This window comes from Corylus avellana, chromosome 7, assembly GCF_965113065.1.
Source record: "Corylus avellana chromosome 7, dhCorAvel1.hap1.2, whole genome shotgun sequence".
Lineage (NCBI taxonomy): Eukaryota > Viridiplantae > Streptophyta > Magnoliopsida > Fagales > Betulaceae > Corylus > Corylus avellana.
In genome coordinates this window covers 14,497,740-14,519,047 of record NC_142496.1, presented here as the reverse complement: position 1 = coordinate 14,519,047, position 21,308 = coordinate 14,497,740, and the positions used below count along the sequence as shown (strand labels likewise).

At 36.5% G+C, this 21,308-nt stretch overlaps 1 protein-coding gene and 1 long non-coding RNA gene across 3 annotated transcripts; one reads left to right on the top strand and one right to left on the bottom strand.

The window, feature by feature from the left end:
* Positions 1 to 4,304: 4,304 nt before the first annotated feature.
* On the bottom strand, positions 4,305 to 4,903 carry LOC132185763 (uncharacterized). The gene is made up of 2 exons (XR_009440637.1): positions 4,722 to 4,903; positions 4,305 to 4,628 (listed from the first exon to the last, which is right to left on the bottom strand). It is a non-coding gene; the product is annotated as an uncharacterized LOC132185763 (long non-coding RNA).
* A 1,816-nt stretch (positions 4,904 to 6,719) lies between these two features.
* RGLG4 (Ca(2)-dependent phospholipid-binding protein (Copine) family) lies at positions 6,720 to 21,233 on the top strand. 2 transcript variants are annotated; one of them, XM_059599701.2, is made up of 12 exons: positions 6,720 to 6,880; positions 6,963 to 7,155; positions 15,798 to 15,882; positions 16,418 to 16,558; positions 16,642 to 16,755; positions 16,908 to 17,005; positions 17,101 to 17,180; positions 19,613 to 19,718; positions 19,820 to 19,944; positions 20,285 to 20,459; positions 20,671 to 20,727; positions 20,805 to 21,233. In XM_059599701.2, the coding sequence occupies exons 1-12, from the start codon at positions 6,855 to 6,857 to the stop codon at positions 20,889 to 20,891; spliced, it is 1,287 nt and encodes a 428-aa protein (XP_059455684.1). In that variant the 5' UTR covers positions 6,720 to 6,854; the 3' UTR covers positions 20,892 to 21,233. The 2 variants fall into 2 exon arrangements, with proteins under 2 accessions (XP_059455684.1, XP_059455685.1); XM_059599702.2 differs by having other exon boundaries at positions 6,720 to 7,155.
* Positions 21,234 to 21,308: the final 75 nt, after the last annotated feature.

Here is a 21,308-nt window from a genome sequence, read left to right as displayed (position 1 = left end):
TTAATTTGCATTTGTTGATCCTTTAGCCATATTATAATCTGATGTTTGGTTTTAGTTTTGTGATTTTAGTGTTTTGAAGGTTTCTAAAGGAAAACTGCGGGTTTAAAGTGTGATGAGCGCTAAATGTTGCACATTCAAGTCCCTTAACTCGCATATGTTAATTCTTTAGTATTGTTATTTGTTTGATTTTGTTTTGTTTTTATGTTATAGGGTTTTATTTGATAAATGCAAGAATTTCAGTAGAAATTAGGCTTTAAAGGACCATTCGAATGCATTTTGGACACCTGGGATCGAGCTCACCAGCCAAGGGCTCGAGAGCACATGCGCTCAAGCGCACCATCAGCTAGGCTCAAGTGCACTCAAGCGTACAGCACATGGTAGTAGTCCTTTTCCACCTTGGATTGGGTTTTCAATCTCCCAATTGGACTGGGAGACTGACCTACGGTTTTCTTAGGGTTTTCAGGGTTCTCCTAATCCCTATAAATAGACCTCTAAACATAGAAGGCAGAGACCACTACCTAGAGCGAAAATTTAGCAAATAGTTATTGGAGGCTTAGTGGAGTCATGAGTGGCTAAACCCCCTAGTGGGGTATTGATGTAATCCTATCCAAGCACAATAGTTTGATTGTATCTTAATTTATAGATTTTCAGTTTTTGCATGTTGGTTGTATAACTATGAGAATTGCTACAATTTGATATTGTTCTTCATGTTTAAATGCAATTGTTCTTAAATTACAGAATCAATATTAGTGAAACTCTTATCTTGCCTTAGAAAGTGTTTTACTTTTATTGAACTCAAATCATTCTTATTTTCTATGATTATGGGGATGATGGTTATACAATGGTTTTTATTAACATATGATCAAGAGGGTTAGATAGGCCATACTTAGGAAAGATGGGTCGTACCGCATCTTAGTGGTTAGGTGGATGATCCATGCCAACCAAAGATGGGTTATACTTATTCTCTTGATTGTATGTATCCTATTAAAGAATTAGATAATCCATACCTACGGAAGATGGGTCGTACCGCATCTTAGTGGTTAGGTGGACGATTAGTGCCAACCAAAGATGGATTATACTTATTCTTTAATAAGGTATTTTCTTGTTTATTTATAGCATGCATAAAATGAATCTCTTGATTAAGTATGATTAATCATTCTTGTGCGGATAGAGGTGAAGTCAATACCCTACACTTTCTCTCTTATATTTCAATTCTCTTTTATTTTCATGCACTTTAGTAACCAAACAACTCAATCATCTTTTAAATTAAGTTACTTTTGATCTTGAAAAGTTGACAACACTTACGCAGTCCTTGAGGTTTGACACCCTCAATATAGCCCTATCCTACATGGGTTCGTACAATTGCGAGTTGTATTTTATTATTGATATATTTTGGTAAATAAAAGACCACATCAATTTTTGGCACCCTTCCTGAGGACTGGAAACTGTTTCGTTATTAAGTTTTTAAGATTAATTTTAGCTTAATTATTTCTTGCTTTCCTTTGTTTTTATAATTTTATTCTCTGTTTCTCTTTCTTTTTTTTCTTTTGTTGTTATTGTTGTTGTTGTTGTTTTTTTTTTTTTTTTTTTTTGCCCTTTTTCTATCACAGGTTCATAGCTGTCCAAACTTTTCTAGTAAGCTGCGCTCGAGCCCATCATCCCTGCGCTCAAGCCCTTCCCTGCCGATAGTGCGATTAAGCGCACCTACACACTTTGCTAGAATCCAGCATGCTACGTGCGAGCGCAGTGCACCTGTGCCCCTTCCTTGTCGACAGTGCGCTCGAGCGCCCCTGTAACGCGATCGAGCGCACCAGCGCCAGTGTGCCAGATTCCAGCAACTGTAGCAGCTTAATTCCAACACCTTGGGGCTATTTATAAGCTTTTATTTTTTGTTTTTATTTTTATTTTTATTTTTTTCCTTTTAATTTATGTTGGGTCACCGTTCATTATCTTTGCCTTTAATTACACTCTTAGACAAGTTAGAGCATAAAGGAATTATAATTTGCTAGAAGTGCGTACCATTGAGACCATGGGTGATCATATAGCGTTGGGATATCATTATCTCTCGACCAAATTTACTTCCCCCTCATGTCTCAAGTTGCCGGACATTACAGCAGCTCACTATGAGATTAAGCCTAGTACGATTTAGAGTTTACCATCTTTCCTAGGGCTTAGTACTGAAAACCCTTATGACTTCCTCAATGAATTTCTAGCAATATGTTCTACCATTAAATTGACTGGATTCACTGATGACGCCCTAAGGATATGTCTCCTTCCTTTCCCCCTCAGGGAAATAGCCAAACATTGGTTCCATTACTTATCACCAAACTCTATCACTTCCTAGGCTCAATTGCAACAAGAATTTCTAAAGAAGTATTGTTGTGCCAAATACCCACCTAAATTAATAGGCAAATACTTAGTACGTTTTACTCGCAAGTATACAAGATCAAACAATAATATAGTGCAACAAGTACGAGATTGATCCCACGAGGCTTGTTAAGTTTCATCTCAATCCGATATTTGAGAAGAAAGTTATGGTCAAACTACTGAGACATATTCATAATTTAAATTTGAACCCAATCTGATTTTGACTCAAATTAGAGAAATTTCGATTTAATCATTTCCTTAATTGGGTTAAACTTAACCACATCATTCAGGTCTTCTCAAAGTGTGGTTTCTTTCAAACTTTGCATTTTTTCCTTTTAAAGATGCAGTTCCTCTTCAACAACCTACAAAACACTAAAAACACAAAACTAAAATAAAACATTAGATAACGACAAAGTTAAATAATTAACTAATGTAAATTAAGGGGTTCAAATATATAATATTTGGCACTTATCAAGGTGCGAGCTAAAGTAACAACCTTGTTGATTGCGTAATAATGGTTTGGATGGGAACAACCTTACCTGTTATGTGGCACAGGCACATGATTTTACTATACACTTAGATGTGCGATCGATGCAGGCACGAAATAGTCATACATGACTGGCCAAAGGAATACGAGCCATACGCACTAGGTTACACGACTCCCTCTGTAGCATGAAGACTCATGTATATGGAGCATGGTCACGATTGGGCAATCCCGGCTAAGTTGCCCAAAATGGGCATTTGGCCTACTTGCATGGCCCAAGAAAAAGATGGACGACTGAATCACAATAGTATGAAGGCAGTTGCAAAATGGAAGCACCGCAACGTATCGATAGTGCGAGATTTTCCTTTAGTCCCCGGGAAGTACAATCGTTATTTGAGTGCAAGAAGGAAACAGGAGATACACGAACACATGACTCGAGTCACTGATGAGTGCACAAAGATAGAACAAGAAAAAGTGCAATTGTTGAAGGCGGGAGCACTGCTTGGTAGAGACTTTCCATTTTTTTTTTTTTTTGTTTTTAGTTTTTCCCATTTGTTTTTTTTATCTCTCTCCTAATCTCTTGCCCTACTTGCACTGTAAATCCATCACTTTTGGGCTCCCTATTTTTTATATTTTTGATATACCACCACTTTATCAAAGAGTAATGCTATTTAATAGCATATAATGTGATGATGTGACATTGGAAATAAGTTATTGTAAAAGGAAAAAAGAAAACTAAGAACTAATTTTCACTAGTACATTTTTGCAAGTATATGATAATCATATAACCATGTACGAACTAATATTACTCTTTATCTATTGGACTTCAGTCTTCATGCATCATGTTAGTTGACCCGATTAGCATCCTTTCCATTTCAAATGAAATAGAGAATAACAATTTTATGATCAAGATTTAAAGTTGGTGTATCTAACGGTATATATAAATCAATGTCAACACGTCTTTTAAAAAAGTTAAATAATGCGAAATCATGTATACCATTAGATGCACTAATTTTAAATTTTGGTAATAAAATAAATACAATTAATTTTAATAGAAAACTTCATAAAACCCCCTGAACTTTTATTCGTTTTTACATTATCCCAAAAATTTAAAAATTCTCAATTAATGCAATTTTTTTCAATTACCCTATTCCGTTAGCATTTTTCGTTAAATCTTGTCAAAATTTTTAAAATACCATTGTTTTTTTTTTTTAATTAAAAAAAATAAACACATGAATTGTTATAATAACTAATTGCTAATTCGATTTTTATATCAAATGATGACAGTGAGAGAAACCTTTTTCATAGTCTAGGGCCGTGCGCTACAATGGACAAACTGGGAAGAAACAGGCCCAAGAAGACACTACATGTAATTTGGGCCCAATTTGATCCGGCAATGCAACTTCCTCTCGTTATTAAGATTCAAGATTCCTTTCTGCAAAAAAAAAAAAAAAAGATTCCAGATTCCTCCGCGATAACAGATAGAACATGAATGAAATCCAAACCGTTCATTGTAAATCAATGGTCCGAGATTTGCTAATCAATGTAAAAAGCATCTCTCTTTTCCTCTGTCAGCCATCGCAACCCAAAGTATATCTCTTTCTTTCGCTTTAATGGATCCGCCGGAGGATAATAAACCACCGTTGGCTCATAGACGTGCAGGACTTCGTCTTCTTTGCTGAAGAGAAAATAAATTTTGCCGAATAACGAATCTCATTCAACCCAAAAGCTCCATTTCTGGAAGATTTTTTTTTTTTTTTCTTCAGTATCTATTTTTCTACAAAAAGATTGAAGAACAATTCTCAATTATTTGTAAGCGAAACAAATAATTTCAAAGATAAGACTTAGAAAAAGGAGATGTACAAAAAACCTTCTGCGCACGGTTATTAACTACAGGAAAAACCAGCCTCCTCGGATCCAGACCGACTCCACCATAAACTCCACCACCTCCACGGAGCCGGCGCCGTCGCCGGCGGGGCGATGAGGAAGAGAGAGACTTTTGGGAGCGGTGATGGTAGGTGGCTGCCAGATTTGGGAGCGGATACTTTTTTTTTTTTTTTTTTTCTATTTTTTTTAAAGTATGACGTGGCAGATAAGGGAGCGTTTATTTAAAAGAAACGGCCCGGATTTCTTGCACTTGACGACATGGGCAGATTGGGACCGTTTATATTACGACAAATTTCATTAACTCTTTGAATTGTCATTCTGCCTCATTTAAGTTCAATTTTTTTTTTAAAAAAATTTTTATTTTTTATTTTAGTATATTTATCTTTTAATTATTTGCAATCTCAGAATCAATTAACTTTTTTTTTAAAACACACTTATTTGTTTTAGGAAAAAAAAAAAAAAACACAAATATTAAGACATTAGTATTTTGGAAATTTCATGGTATCTGTAAAAAAATACGAATACTTCAATTTTTGTAAAATAATATATATATATATATTATTTTACAAAAATTGAAGTATTCGTATTTTTTTACAGTTATATATATATATATATATATATATATATATATTTTCACATTGAAAAAACTTAAAATTTTGATGCACCAAATTAACAGCTTTTAAATTTTAGCGAGAACGTTACAAAAGGGAGGAGTGACAAATCAGGAATAGAAAATCCTTTCTGATTTAATTTGTATTTTTAAAAAAGGTAAAATTGTCATTTTATTATTATTATTTTTTTTAATTTTACTATTCTAAAATAAACTAATTGAATGAGGGGTCGTGATACACAGCACGCGGCGTGCAGTGCAAATTTTTTTTTTATTAATTATATAATAAAAAAAAAATTTGCACTGGCATGCGTAGGTGCTGTTTTGCTTCACCCTTAAATGAGAGGATAACAATTAAGAGTTAAAAGTGGAGTTTTTTTCTATTAAAAAAGGTTGGAGGGCACACCAACTGTGACTAGTTAGGTGTAACATAGTAATACCAATCTATAAAAGACCGTTTAAAAAGGATGTAAATGGCAAAAATTGCATACATATATTTAAGATTAGTCAAGCCATAGAGCAATGATAGGACTCAATGAAATAATATAAATAAGTACAGGACTCAATAAAATAATATAAATAAGTACAGAATTCTCATATTCCACTCCAACCCATGCCCTTGCATTATCAGACCAAATTGGAATGGCCGGCTTTTATAATTATATTATAGAGAATAACTTATATAGGGAGGTTGTACAAAAGTCACATTTTGTGCCACTAATAAGAAGTTGATATATCAACTAATTTTATTAGACTTATATTTCAAACAAAAACTCAACTACACCAAATTATACTCTAAAAAAATAAAAAAATAAATTTGTTTTTATTTTTTTATTTTTTTTAAAAAAGATTTGAAGGGGTGGCCCTCCCCCACATTGGGTGGCCGGCCGCCGCCCCCAGCCATGGGGATGGCCGCGCGGCCACTCCCATGGCCTGGGGTGGCTCGCCGGCCACCACATAGGCCATGGGGTGGCGGCCAGCCACCCCAAATCCAGATCTGGGGTGGCTGGCCGCCACCCCCAGCCCATGGGGTGGCTCACCGGCCACTCCCATGGCCTATGGGATGGCCGACGAGCCACCCCCAGGCCATGGGAGTGGCCGCGCGGCCACCCCCATGGCCTGGGGGCGGCGGCCGGCCACCCCTTCAAATCTGTTTTTTTTTTTTTAAATAAAAAAATTAATTTTTTATTTTTTTTAGAGTATAATCTAGTGTGGTTGAGTTTTTGTTAGGAGTATAAGTCTAACAAAATTAACTGATATGTCAAGTCCTTATTGGTGGCACAAAATGTGACTTTTGTACCACTTTCCTATATAATAAGTTTTTTTTTTTTTTTTTTTTAAGTCCTATATAATAAGTTATTCTCCTTATAATATTATTGTAGAGTGAAAGGAACATAAATGTTCTCTTTCGGCAGATCGAAGGATCGATTCCTCCCCCATCATCAAAGCAAAGGCACAAAACGGAACAAAGCGACTTATATTCTCTCTAATTTCTGAATCATTTTCATGTTCAATAATCTCTTATTTGAGAGGTACTCTTTTTTTCATTTGTCTCTTTCATTCGGGTTGTTGTTGTTATTGTTGTCGTCGTCCTGAAGAAGATGAAATGGGCAGCATATTCTCATCTCGTCGTAAGGGTACCAGAGGTATTGATGACGGCCCCAGCAGGGGAGCAGGAACAGCGTCGCATTCATCCATCTCCAGCCAAGCATCGATGAGTAGTCGTGGAAAGAAATCCATAGACAGGAAGGCTTCTGTGAAGCAGAAGTATGGTTTCATCCCCGATACCTTCTCTTCCCTCGAAGAGGTTTGCTTCCCTTCCCTTCTTTTTCGTCTTCTTCTTCTTCTTTCGAGTTTATTAGGGATTTTAGAGATTTTACCAGTTGATTTTTATTTTCTTTCGCCCCAAAATAATAAAACATTATTTACTTGGTCTTTATCTGCTATTAAGGGTCGTGTGAAGTGATTGGTAAAATTACGATTTGGAATTTCAAAATGAAAATATATTATCATAATATTTTTTTTCTATTTAATTTAAAATTTCCTAATTCACTTTAAGTTTCATTGGGTCATGATGTTTGAATTATTGATGTTTAACGGTTCTGATTTAATCGTATGTTGCTTCTACTTTTTCAACGGGAAGAAAATGTGGTCCCTGATATTCGAGTTAGAGGTGAAGTAAAACAGCACGTGGTGTGCATAGTACGCCCGTGTAATTTTTTATTTTTTTTTGTTTTACATGCCGTGTGCTTTGTATCACGGTCTTCGTGCAATTTTTTTTATTTTTTTTGTTTTACATACCGTGTGCTTTTTGTATCATGGTCTTCGAGTTAGACATGTGATACATAGTTTGAGATTGTATTTTTTAAATAAGCAAAAATTTTGCATTATAAATTAAAATGCATAATTTTAAAAATTAAATTGTAATTTTAAAAAATTTTATCAAACACTTAAATTGTTTTTTAAAATTATTATTTTTAAATTAAATTTTTTGAAATTATAATTTTAAACACACCCTTAATGTAGTTTTTTAATATATTTATGGGGAGCGGTAGTAAGTTGTACCCGTACACCTAGTCAGAGAAAAAGTGGGGCAATCATATCCATTAAAAATGGTCGTTGGTTAGAATTTCAAATTTGTGGGGGAGGGGGCCCAAGCTAAGTATTGACTTGGAAGAATTGCACCTAAAGAAAGACTTGAAGCTATGAGTGGATGAGCTAAAAGTGGTCCACTTCTTATTTTGCCGTGGTTGTTGTGGAATGGATCGAGCAGTACAATTTTTTTACTCGGAAAAAATAATAAAATCTTTTCATTTTTCTTTTAAGATATTTTCGGTGCAAATCAAATAGTAAAAAAGCTGTTTATATATATATTTTTTTGAATTTATAAAGCTAATTTTGTTTTATTGAAAATTTGTAGGGCTATTTTTTTTGTTTTTTTGTTTAATCTTTTTGTTAGTATTAAGAGGACGTTGACATTTTTTTTTGGTAGTTTAGAAAGACATTGACCCAATTGATAGTTTAGAGAAACATTAACAATAAGTAATAGTTTGCGAAAATTTTAACAAATAGAGGTAGGTAGTTAGTTTTTCTGAATATATTTTTAGTTAAAAATAACAAAAATAAAATAAAAAAAGAAAAAAATCCATAGGATAAATGAATACCTTCTTCTTGAATAATTGTTACTCTTGGACCTTTGGTTTGGCATAAGAGTTTAAATTTACTAATCGTATTTTTCAAGTCACAAGCTATGTACTGTTCCATGAGATATTATTGTTAATAACTTGTTTATATTAAATCTGCAAGTGGATTCATGTGCTTTTGCTTTCACTAGTCCATATTAGAAAAGCATATTATAAAGTTTTTATAGTACACCAATAATTCATGAGACCATTTAATTATTTGTTAATTGGGATAACACAGTACTGCTCACATGAGTTCCACTTCTTTGAGCAACTCAAAAATACATTAAAGCTGTAAAGTATACTACAAGGAACACGCTTGTGACGTGTCACACGTGGTATGCTTTAATTATGTTATTTTTTTTTTTTAATTTCAAAAAGATTGTTAGGTAATGACGTCAACGCGGTATTCTATGATTCCATCAAGATCCACAGAATATTCAATCCGATTAGGAAGAGGTCTTTATTCCTGCCAACTTTAGATTAATGGCATTGCGTGTACCCCCATCCACTGGGCCTGCCACTGACTGACAGGTAAACCTACTTGTCATGATGAACATCACATCCACCGAAAAGATTGAAAAAGAAAAAAACGAAAAAAAGGAAAAAAGGGGTTGAGTGGGGAAGAATAGGGTAAGATGGTGAAACATGTGAACCCCATCTGTCAACCTGTGTTGGGTCAGTTTCTGATTTTAAGTTCCTATGGATATAATTATTGCAGTCAAGTCAAGTTTCTCAATTTATTTCTATATTCTTATCAAGGAAAATATTTGTGGAAATTTAGTGATGTAGCACAAAATTTTATTACTTTGTGATTTAGTGTAGGTGTAGTGAGTCGCAAAACCAAACAACATACAATTCGCAACTTTCCAAAACTAAGAATTATGTTAGAGCAGTTTTTGGTATGGCCTGACTGGCGATGAGCTATCTGCAAAATACTAAGAGCGTCAAAAGATTTCAGCCTTGGCTGAAGACACTCCGATACTTAAGTTAGCATGTTTGTATGAAGTGAGAATAGAGTAATCAGCTTGGATTTTTGGAAAACGGATCGACCCCTTTACATGATGTGTTGAGTCCCTTTTATCGGGTTTTCTATAACCGCTTTACTATTGATGCTCCTCGTTTATGTGGTAGTTAAGAGATAATAGTTGGTAGTTAAGAGATAATAGTGTTCCACGTTCACATAGTGGTTGACACATTTATATAGTGTTTGAGAGATAATCTCTTCAAATATCTAGAGCAGCTGAGTTGTTGTAGAACTCTATGTGGCTGTAGTTTATTTGGATGAGATTGCTTGAGTGAGACCCACAAAGGATTTTATCTCCAACAGTTACCCCCTAGTTCTATAACTGACTTGTCTAGCTAATCGAGCATTGAAAATCTTCGGTGTACTTGTGATCGGAATTACCTTTGTCCTTAATACAAAGGCTGAAGTTTTAGCCGTCATGTGTTTGTTGGGACCACAGTTGTTGGGGTGCCTATTATGTGGCATAGGTTTTACCTTCGAGCTTGTGGCTCAGGTTCTGTCAAGTTGTTGTTGGAGAACTTTGTCGAATCTTTATTTCTTGCTAGGTTAGGCCAAGGCAAGGTCTTCATGTAGGTGCGCGAGACAAGGCTACGTCTTTTGTGTCCCAGGTCTGGCATAACACCTGAGAGCTAAAACTGTACACTCGATAATAAGGAGCAAAGAGCTTTCTTAGCAATTTAAAGCCTAGTATAGAGTAACTTCATAATTCGTCCAAAAATCCTCAATATCACAAATTGAATCTTGTAAGACATGATTGACTAGATAACTCCAAAATTTGATTAATAGTCATTGATAACAAAAATTGGAGCCTAAAGTTGTACGGTGTGTATCGGAGCTTAATTATCCTCGATAAAAAATATCATGATCAAATTCCTCAATGATAAAAATTAACACCTACTAGTATTCTCCAAATAAACATACTCCAATGGTAGATATTCAACCTTTTTCTCAAGGAAGATCATATTTCGACTCATCCTGAAAACGAATCAATTATCCCGCTCTTACTCAAGGAAGAGGCAATTGTGGGGTTTCATGCTAGTTGTGGATATTCTTGTTTTAAAGGATACACTGGTGCGACATTGAATTTGGCGTGCTGAGGCTTGTAACATTCCAACCAGCATTTTGCCATGATGTCTAAGGAGAGTCTTATATGTCTAGGTGCTTCTTGTAGAGACTCAAAATAGACAAGAGATATATGTAGCAGCTTTGCTGCTGGTCATACCTGGATCTTATTCCAAGTTAGTTAATTCAGTAATAAGCAAATAATGTTTTTGATCACTAAATACGAAAAATATTTATGTACTGAATTTATAACTGGAAGGGGTGTACCAGAACTGCATGTCGGGGACAAGGGCTTGGAAGCTCTCATGCCAAGTCAAGTCTTTTGTGTCTTGATGGGAGAACTGGAGTTGAAAGTCCTTTTGTCTCAAAGGGGACTCTCGAGAAAGGATTCGTAAACTCTGCATGTCCCCAGAGATTGTGTTGCTCTTGGAAAAGGGTTCGTAAACTCTACATTTCCAAGAGACTCTTGGGAAAGGGTTCTTGAACTCTACATTCCCAAGAGATTTTGTTGCTCTTGGAAAAGGGTTCGTAAACTCTACATATCCAAGAGGCTCTCGGGAAAGGGTTCTTAAATTGATGGGGATAAAATTCACTGTGGATCCCACTCATCCAGATAAGCTACTGCCACAAAGTTTTACAACAAGTCAGCTGCTCTAAATATTTCAAGAGATTATCTCTCAAACATTACATAAATATATCAACCATTACATGAACGCGGAACACCATTATCTCTCAACTACCACATAAACGTGGAGCATCAATAGCAAAGCGGTTATAGAAACTCGATAAAAGGGACTCAACGCATCAGGTAAAGGGGTCGATCCGTCTCCCTAAAATCCAAGCTGATTACTCTATTCTCACTCAAGACAAACATACTGTCTTTGGCTAAGACCAGGAATCCTTTGACGCTCTTACTATTTTGCATGTAGCCCATCGTCAGTCAGGCCGTAACAAATTAAATCAAGGAATTGAATAAAGATAGAAGGAAACTTAACATTTGAGTATTTCTTAATAAAAAATGAGAGAAAACAAACATAAACTGCGACTAGGGCCATCCTTATTAGGTTTATATAGAAAACACAATCACTACTCTACTGAAACACATAATTAACACACCTAGTTGCGATCTCGATTAGATGAGACTACTAACTCGTATGGACGAGAATCGTTATAAAACTTTTACGAATAATCTCGGTTGGACAAGCTTCGACTGGCCTTCTAACCGAACGTCTCAAACTTACTATTTGATCGGACAAAGAGCGACTGTGGCACCGATTGAATGCCTCAGCTCATTCACTTGGTCTCAATTTTGAACATGTCATTTGAACGTTGACCGAACGCCACTCTGGCCGAGACTACCTAGAGTCACATTTGAAGCTCACCCAGAAGACTCATTCACCTAGAATTCACATCGTCTTCAATTGAACCTCCTGTGTACAGAACAAGATGCTTGACATTGACATGTCTAACATTTTGATGTGGCTTGGAAGCTTCAACCAATATGCATTAGGATTAATCTTCTCAATGATCTCCAATGGTCCAATCTTATGTGCAACAAGCTTGCTATACTCTTCCACGGGAAACCTATCCTTCATCAAAACAACTCATACAAAATCTCCTTTGTCAAATTCCACAGCATGCCTCTTCCTATCAACACTTACTTTGTATTTAGCTTGAGAGTCTTGTAAAAATTCTGAACTGTAGCTTTATGAACTTCTTGAATTTGAGCAATAAGAAGTTTAGCCTTATCATTCACCTGCTTTAAATCAGGAATAAGTGCTAAATTCAACAGTGCACAAGGATTAGTTTTGTAGACAATAAAGAACAGACTAAAACCGGTACTTCGATTGGTAGACCTATTATTATAGGCTGTTAGAAGTGTTAGGGTTTTGAGGGTAGTTTAGTCTCTATGGTATTTCCTCTAATCCTATATAATAGGATGCTTGTATTAAATTTAATAAGCCGAATAATAAAATAGCCTCCACCTTTTGTGTCTAAACCGTTCATACAAACTTTAACATGGTATCAGACCCTTAGGGTTTGAATCCTCTGTAGTAGTGTTTTTCCGCTATATTTGTATTGTTTTGTTGAGTTTTTTTTTTGGTTGGCAGCACCGCCCATGTGGGCTTAATGCCCACACGGGCAGTACCTTTGTAGAGCTCTCTAGAGCACTTTTTTTTGGTTTTGTTTATGGTGACCGAAACTCTTCCGGTGAGAAAAAAAAAAATGTATTAAGTTTATTTTTGGTGTTCTGTGATGTTGGCCGGCTTGTTTTGTGGTTGCCAGCGTTGTCTGTAGTGGTTGGTGTAGGGTGGCCGGCGTGGTGCAGCGGCCATCAAAAAAATAAAGGAAAGAAAAACCAGCACTGTAGTTGCTGCTGGGGTGCGAGTTCTTATTGCTGGGTATGATGGCCGGCATGTTTTGTAGTGGCCGGAGTTTTTTGTCTTCTCCGGGGAGCTCCGGTGAAGGTCCGGAGTGCTTCTAGTGACTGTTTCTGTTATGTTTTCAGTGTTTTTCTTTTGTTTTTAGGTACTGCCGGCCTGTTCTGTGTGTTTCCGGCCAGTTTTGAAGCTCCAACGAAGTTCCAGCATGCTTCCGGCGAAACTCTAGCAAGCCTCCGGCGAAGTTTTTTTTATTTTTTATTTTTCCAGTATTCGTTTTCCGGCAAAACTTGTTGGTTAATCATATGAAATATAATTGTTGTTAGTTGTTGGTTGTTGCTGATCGATGTATCCGACCGGGTTTGGTGTTTTGCAACGAGAACCGATCCATTGTTGTGATTGATGTATCCAACCAGCCTTGGTGTTTTGCTGTGAGAACCGATCCCAAGTTGTTATTGATTGATGTATCCGACCGGCTTTGGATTCTCCAGCGAGAACCAATCTAATGTTGTGATCGATGTATCTGATCGGCCTTGGTGTTTTGCGGCGAGATCCGATCAAATCATGATTGTTAAAGTTTCCGACGTGTTTTCGACCGGCGTTGAAGTTTTATTTACTTATCTTATTTGTATTGTGTACTGTAAGCTGTTCCAGCTTGAGGGGGAGTGTTAGAGTATGTTTTTCTAGTTGTTTTTTCATTTGCTTGTTTTTTCTAAGCTGGATTCATATGATGTATATGCTCTAGCTTAAGGGGGAGTGTTAGAAGAGATATTAGGGTTTGAGTCATTAGGGTTTCAAGGGTAGTTTGGTCTTTGTGTCAGTAGGGTTTAGCCTATATATTTGGTTGTTTGTATTAAGTTTAATAAGCCAAGTAATATAATAGCCTCCACCTTTTATGTCTAAACCATTAATATATTAAGGTTTTAGTCATTAGGGTTTCAAGGATAGTTTGGTCTTTGTGTCAGTAGGGTTTAGCCTATATATTTGATTGTTTGTAGGTCGAAAAAGTTGAATGAACAAGAGGCACTAGCCTTCATTCTCTCTTCTTCCTCTCAAACTCCCCCTCCTACAAATATTAACATGGTATCAGAGCTTATTCCGATTCTTGGGTAATCTATCGTTGGGTTTTTTCTCTTGTTGGCTGTAGCATTGCGGGCGCAGTTCCTTCGTAGAGCAGTTTTGTTTTGTTTTATGGTGACCGGAACACTTCCGGTGGGAAAAGAAAAAAATGATTTTGTTTGTTTTTGGTGTTCTGTGATGGTGGTCGAAATGTTCTGTGGTGGTTGGCCGGCATAGTCTGTGGTGGCCGGCGGAGTTGCAGTGGCCATCGAAAAAAAAGAAAAAAAGAAAAAATCCAGCGGTTTGATTTTGTGTTGTTGAAAAGTTACTATGTGGTCATCTATTGATTCTGTAGCCACTGTTTTTGGAGTGGCTGGAGTTTTCTGTCTTCTAGGGCAAGTTCAGGCGAGCTTCGGCGATACATAGGCGGGTCTCTGGCTTTCTTTTTTATTTTATTTTATTTATTATTTTTTTTATGGCAAAACTCATCAAATCTTGGTTGTTGGTTGTTAGTGATCGATGTATCCGACTAGCCTTGGTGTTTCATGGCGCGAACCGATCACCTCTTGTTAGTGATTGTTGTATCCAATCAAATCTTGGTTGTTGCAGTTTTGGACGAGTTTTCGACAGGCATTGAAGTTTTATTAAATTATCTTGTTATTTGTATAAGTCCTTGTATTCTGTGCTCCAAGCTGTTCAAGCTTGAGGGGGTGTTAGAGTATATTTTTCTAATTGTTTTTCGTTTGCTTTTATCTTCCAAGCTGGATGTATGTGCTCCAGCTTGAGGGGGAGTGTCAGAAGTGTTAGGGTTTTGAGGGTAGTTTAGTCTTTATGGTATTTCCTCTAATCCTATATAATAGGATGCTTGTATTAGGTTAAAATAAGTTGAATAATATAATAGCCTCTGTCTTTTGTGTTTAAACCGTTCATACAAATCTTAACATAGGCAAACTTAGTCTGAAATAGCTTATGATACCCTGATTTTAGATGATCACCCACTAAGCTCTTAAGCAAATCTCTCAAAGATTGATTTACCACCTCCATTTGTCCATTAGTTCCATTAGTTTAAGGATGATAGACACTACTAAAATCAAGCTTGGTGTTAGAAAACCTCCATAAGCACCTCCAAAAGTGGCTAAGGAACCAAGTGTCCCAATTAGAAACTATAAAAAATGGCAATCAATGAAGTCGGTAAACCTCTTGAAAATATAATTGAGTCACATTGACAGCATCAAAAGTCTTCTTGCAAGCAATAAAGTGAGCCATCTTAGAAAACCGATCAACCACAATCATAACCTCGTTGTGACTCTGTTAACCCCAACACGTCCATGTTCATGTTAGTTTGTGGTTGATCAGGAATTGGAAGTGACATGTACAAACTGACATTATCAATTGAACCTTTTGACACTGGTGTGGAGTTCTTGCTTTTTGTTGATTCTAATGTAATACCAAGTATCAGCAGTCATAGGTGACAAATATTGTTACTCCCCAATTTTGCAACAGAGCTATGCCTTATAGCTGAATGCTAAATTTTAGTAATCATTGATGACAATTTGCGTATCTCCCATTTAGTAAAATTGTTGCGTTATGGATTTTTTAGAAAATGAACACATTGGAAATTATTGGCAATGTGCATGTTGCAGAATAACATTGCTAAATCATTTGCTGCTTTGTATACATAGAAGTTTACATGAAGTTTAACTTTTGAAGTTCTGAATTTGGCTCTCTTCTTTAACAGGTTACAGCAGCATTGAGAAAGGAAGGTCTAGAATTATGCAATCTCATTGTTGGAATTGATTTCACTAAAAGCAATGAATGGACAGGTTTGTGGAACTAGAGAAAACAAATTCTTCCTTTTAATATGTGCTACAGTTCACTCGTTATTATATGAGTTAATGGAGCAGAATTGAGATCTGGTGGTTAGTATTTGCTCTTACAAAACCTTCGGGTGTAATGTAGCTGAAATGTAAAGTAATAACTATGTTCCTTAATTATCATTTTCTTTAATAGTTTTTATTAACTTTAAGGGTCATACAAAATTAGACTTGGCATTTTGATATTGGAGTAGAAGGCATTATATCAAAAGTCATTACATTGTCGACAGGCCCTCTGTAACATATAATTTGCGGTTTTCCTCCTCCCTATACTTTGTTAACATGCACTTTGAGTGATAATGCCAATTTCCATGGCCTCTCCAGTCTGGCTATGATGCCACGATCTCATTGTCAAGCACCTAAATTGACTCGAAGTGTTTATTGGTTTGTACATAATGTAGACCTTGGTATCATATGATTTTCAAAGCTTTTTGTCTTTAATTTGCATATCTTGGTTGCCAATGCATCAATTTTATTATTGAAGGCAAAGTCTCATTCAATAACCGGAGCCTGCATGCCATTGGAGATTCACCTAATCCATATGAGAAGGCCATCTCTATCATTGGAAAGACTTTAGCCCCTCTCGATGAAGACAACTTAATTCCTTGTTTTGGTTTTGGTGATGGTATGTATACTCCCCTAAAGTTGAACATCTGGTCAATTTTCTGATTTTCTAGCGTGATCACTGGATTTGTTTTTCTGCTATAGCGACCACTCATGATCAAGAAGTCTTTAGCTTTCACAGTGATCATTTGCCGTGCCATGGTTTTGAAGAAGTTTTGTCCTGCTATAGAAAAATAGTTCCAAACTTGCGACTCTCAGGTTGGTTTCATCTTCCTTTATTCAAATGCTTTTCACCAATTTTGTTACCAGGCCCGTGGATTTTTTCTGCTCAGACATCAGCTAATCCTGTCTATAATGGTTTGCTTCTCTGAAGAAACATGGCTTCATTAATGTGGGTAATTTTGTTAAAGGGCCAACTTCTTATGCTCCGGTGATTGAGGCTGCAGTCGACATTGTTGAGAAAAGTGGCGGCCAGTACCATGTACTGATTATCATTGCTGATGGCCAGGTTGAATCAGAGTCTTCCCCCCTCACTTTCAAAAACTGACACATTGTTGCATGCACACACCCGTCTTATTTGGAGTTATTTCTTTTATTGCAAAGGTTACAAGAAGTGTAAATACAAGTGATATGGAACTCAGTCCACAAGAAGAGCAAACGATCAAATCAATTGGCAATGCAAGGTAGATCCTTACAGATCAGTGGAACTATATTTTCTTATTGTGGACTTCCATCGACTCTTTTTGCTCCTTTTTCTTGTAGTTTATCTTCAATTCTATAAAATGACATCAGTACGCCCGCCTTGGTCAGAGCTATTTTCATATCATTTTTAACATGTTAATTCTTTGAAATGCTAGAATTTGTATTCTTCTGTCCAACAATAGAACAAAGTTGGTCAATAAGTTAAAACAAATATTTCTTGAAGATGAGTTCGAAGCAATAATCTTATATTAATTCTTGGATTTGATATGTTGAAATGGCACTCATAGATTAGAATGAGTTAGAGGCCAGTTATGGTTATGTTGTGGATATCCAGTGAAGGATCAATGGAGCGGTTGATTGGATCGTAATATAGAATGTTTTTCTCAAAAAGAGGAACATAAAGATAAAAATTGAGACATGGTGGAAATCTTAGGCACACTACAAGCTTCGGTCCAATGGAACAATGTTTGAATAAGCAACTTTTTGAGCTCTTCCATTGACCTTTCTTGATTTTCAAAGCATCTTGCATTCCGCTCTCGCCAAATGATCCACATATGATGGGGACATCAAAAAGAGTGAGTTCTAAACTCCATAACACTCATGCCACTTCACAATGAAGGAAAAGATGGGTGATAGACTCACCACTTTGCTTGCACATGCAACACCATCCTACCACAATGATACCTCTTTTACGCAAGTTGTCCAAAGTCTTTTACGCAAGTTGTCCAAAGTCAGAATCTTTCCTAGAGTCACCGTCCACACAAAGAAACTGACTCGCAATGGAATTTTGACTTTCAATGAATCACTTATTTATCAAAAAAAGAATGTTTTTCTCAGTTGTACAATCTGTTCTGGTTACTATACAGGTTTTGTTGAAGCAGTATGATTTCTGAAGGAGGGTTGACAGCCACTGAGAATTTTCCTGAAAAGTTTTCTTTAGAATGGTGCTAATGTAATAAAAGTTACTGCAAAAGTTGCTTGGGCTTATGCTTTCGATCCCAAGGATGGTTGGCTAGGGCTGAGACGTGCTGACTTGAATTATGCTTCTGTCACAAGACATATTAGGACATAGTTTTCATACAGAAAGTCATTTGGGCTAGATGGGGTTCATCAAATTTTCTCAATCAGGATTTTTGGTCAATTAATGTTCTTACTGATTGTTTTTGGTTTACAAAGTTCTTCTGTTAAGACTGAAGGTGAAGCTCTGGTTTGGAATGTTGTGGGTGATGGCAAAGACATTATTTTAGTATGAACTTGCTATCCTCTCTGGAGCCTGTTATGTCGCCATTTGAGAATAAAATTCTCCACGATGCTGGTATAAGAAAAGGGGGACAAACTTGCCAGTATACTGACTACTAATCCAAGACCTGCTTCTGCTAAGGACTATGGTTCCTCCTATTTTTGTCCTCAATATTGATAGGGAGGATGAGCTGAATGCGTCTCTAATCAACATTCAACCGCAGTGAGCTACTTATAACTTGGGAAATTTTTTAATTTTTTTAAAACCTTTTACTTAAAAGTTCCCTCGTATTGAGTACTTTGGTTCCCCTAAGTCATTGCCAAACATGATTGATTTGCTGGTGGCACTGAAGAGTAGATTGAGTACACAGGACGAACTTATTACTTGAGATATTTTCCTGGGTTGTTGTTATTAAACTGGACAGAATGGAGTATGAGCTATTTATTCTTTCAGTTTATTTCAACTAATGGAGTCTGGAAATGGGCTGCTAAAAAATCTGGTGTAGATACATGTCAGTTGCAGGTTCAAGTAATGTTGTTAAATGGGCGGCTGCAACTATGAGACATAAATGTTTTGGCTACTGCAGTGAAGGAGGTTATTTTCTACAAAACATTTTCGTTTGTGGTGGGGGAGAAATAACAGTGTACTCTAATGTACTTGCTGAATCATTAAAAGAAAAATTTACACACTGATAGATCCCACCTTTAGAAGTGCTCATCAATCTGTTGAAAATTGGCTATCTGCTGCCTTAAAGACTGACGATTAAGGTATATTGCAGCAGTCTATTGTTTATTCTTTTGGTGCTAAGAAAATTTCGTTTCACTCGGAAGAAAGAGGAAAAGAAATTCTGCCTCGGACTATGAATTGTGGGCTATTTCTCATAGTGTATCAGATGAACAGAGTTTTCTGTTCATTCCCGAGATTAAAATTCAAAATTTTGGTGTGAATAACTTTCATCTCCCCTCCTTAATTTTCAGTAAATGTTGAAAAATAATTTATAAGCTTAACTGAGAAATAAGTAAATCTGTTGACACATTGACATGAATGTATCAATGATCAGACATTAAAAGAAACGATTGCTAAAGTAGTAGACATTGGCTGTTTTTTTTTGGGTAAGTTTAGGATCAGTGGTATTGAAACTAAACAATTTGACCTTTTAATATTAATATCTAGTTCATATCCACTATCTATTGTGCTTGTCGGAGTTGGTGATGGACCTTGGGACGACATGAAGAAGTTTGATGACAAGCTCCCTGCACGTGATTTCGATAACTTTCAGGTATCAAAGTTGTAGCACACACAAGTAACTTTAAAATACCATGTAAGGTGAATGTAATTTCACATGCATTGGGTTTTAATCAATATCTATTTTGTGTGTAGTTTGTTAACTTCACAGAAATAATGACCAAGTATACGGGACCAACAAAAGAAACAGCTTTTGCTCTAGCTGCCCTAATGGAGATGCCCTTGCAATACAAAGCAGTACTTGAACTTGGCATACTTGGGTAAACTTCCTTATCGTTATCATACTATAACTTGCAAGGTGTTGGTTGAAAAATTTATACGAAATTCCTCTGAAATTAGAACTTTGATGTGCACATTAGACTTATTGGGGCAGCCACTTATCAAAAAAGAGAGGGATATAGACTAGAACTGAATACTTCTGAGGGCTCCATCTCTGCTTTTGATATTGCCATGAGGAAAAATTATTGGAATGAACTCTGTTTCATGGTTCCATTTGTTCCAAACCCAGTTGATAGATGAATCATAAATGTCATGTAATTGAACTTGAACTAGTTTGTAAATGCTTTCTAATCCACATTTACTCTACTGCATGCTCAAAAGACATGTGACAGGTAGAGCAAAGAAAATCATTCCGCGGGCTCCTCCAGTTCCTTACAGTCGTCCACAGCCAGCTTGGGAGCCAAGCATGGCTCGCGCACCAAGCAACCATCTGTCAACAATGGCTCACACACCAAGCAACCTTCCATCAAGTGTGGGAGATGAACGAAACCAGATGGTATGATTATAATATAGTGTGGTTTGTCATGTATGTGAGTGTGTCACTGTTTATTTATAACAAAACAGCCAGGGCATCCGGGGCTTCGCCTTAACTATATAGCTCTGTATAAATTGTGCAACACAATGTGATGTTAACTCGTCTAATCTAGTCTTGGTGGGTTTGATCAATTTAGGTCACCGACTGATTTTGTTGTTCAATTTGATTGTAGACCTGCCCCATTTGCCTAACTAATGCAAACGACTTGGCCTTCAACTGTGGACACTTGGTGAGCTGCAGTGATGGTAATATTTGCTTCTGTTATTGGTTTTGCATTCATTTTAAGTAACATTTGTGTCATTGCAGACCTGCAAAGAGTGTGGATCAAAAGTGTCCAACTGTCCCATTTGCCGCCAGCCGATCAGCAGCCGTCTCAGGCTGTTCACTGGGTGACACGTGATGTATCAGAATAATTGCATTCGACCGATCAGTAACAGTCATGTTGTTCTATATATAGAATGTTTCGAGTATATGCTCTCCTTTCTATCATGTGGATATACCAAAAAAGTTGTAAGGCCTTCTCCAGTGATTCTGCAGTTAAGTCAGCTAAAGGGTTACTTGTACGGGCTTGTAATGTTTCGATTTCAATGTGTGAATACACCCTTTTTTGTATTATTTCCACCAACTTATGTTGAAAGCTAACCTAACACTGATGTAGGGTTGCGAGCTACCTTGGATTTTATTGTATTTGATATTTTATTGTAAATTGTAATGAATTATGCTATCATTGTCCAATCTGGAATCTTACTCGACGGCAGACATTAAGTAACGGTTTGGTTTGTTGGGATTATCATGTTTGGATTCTAGCTG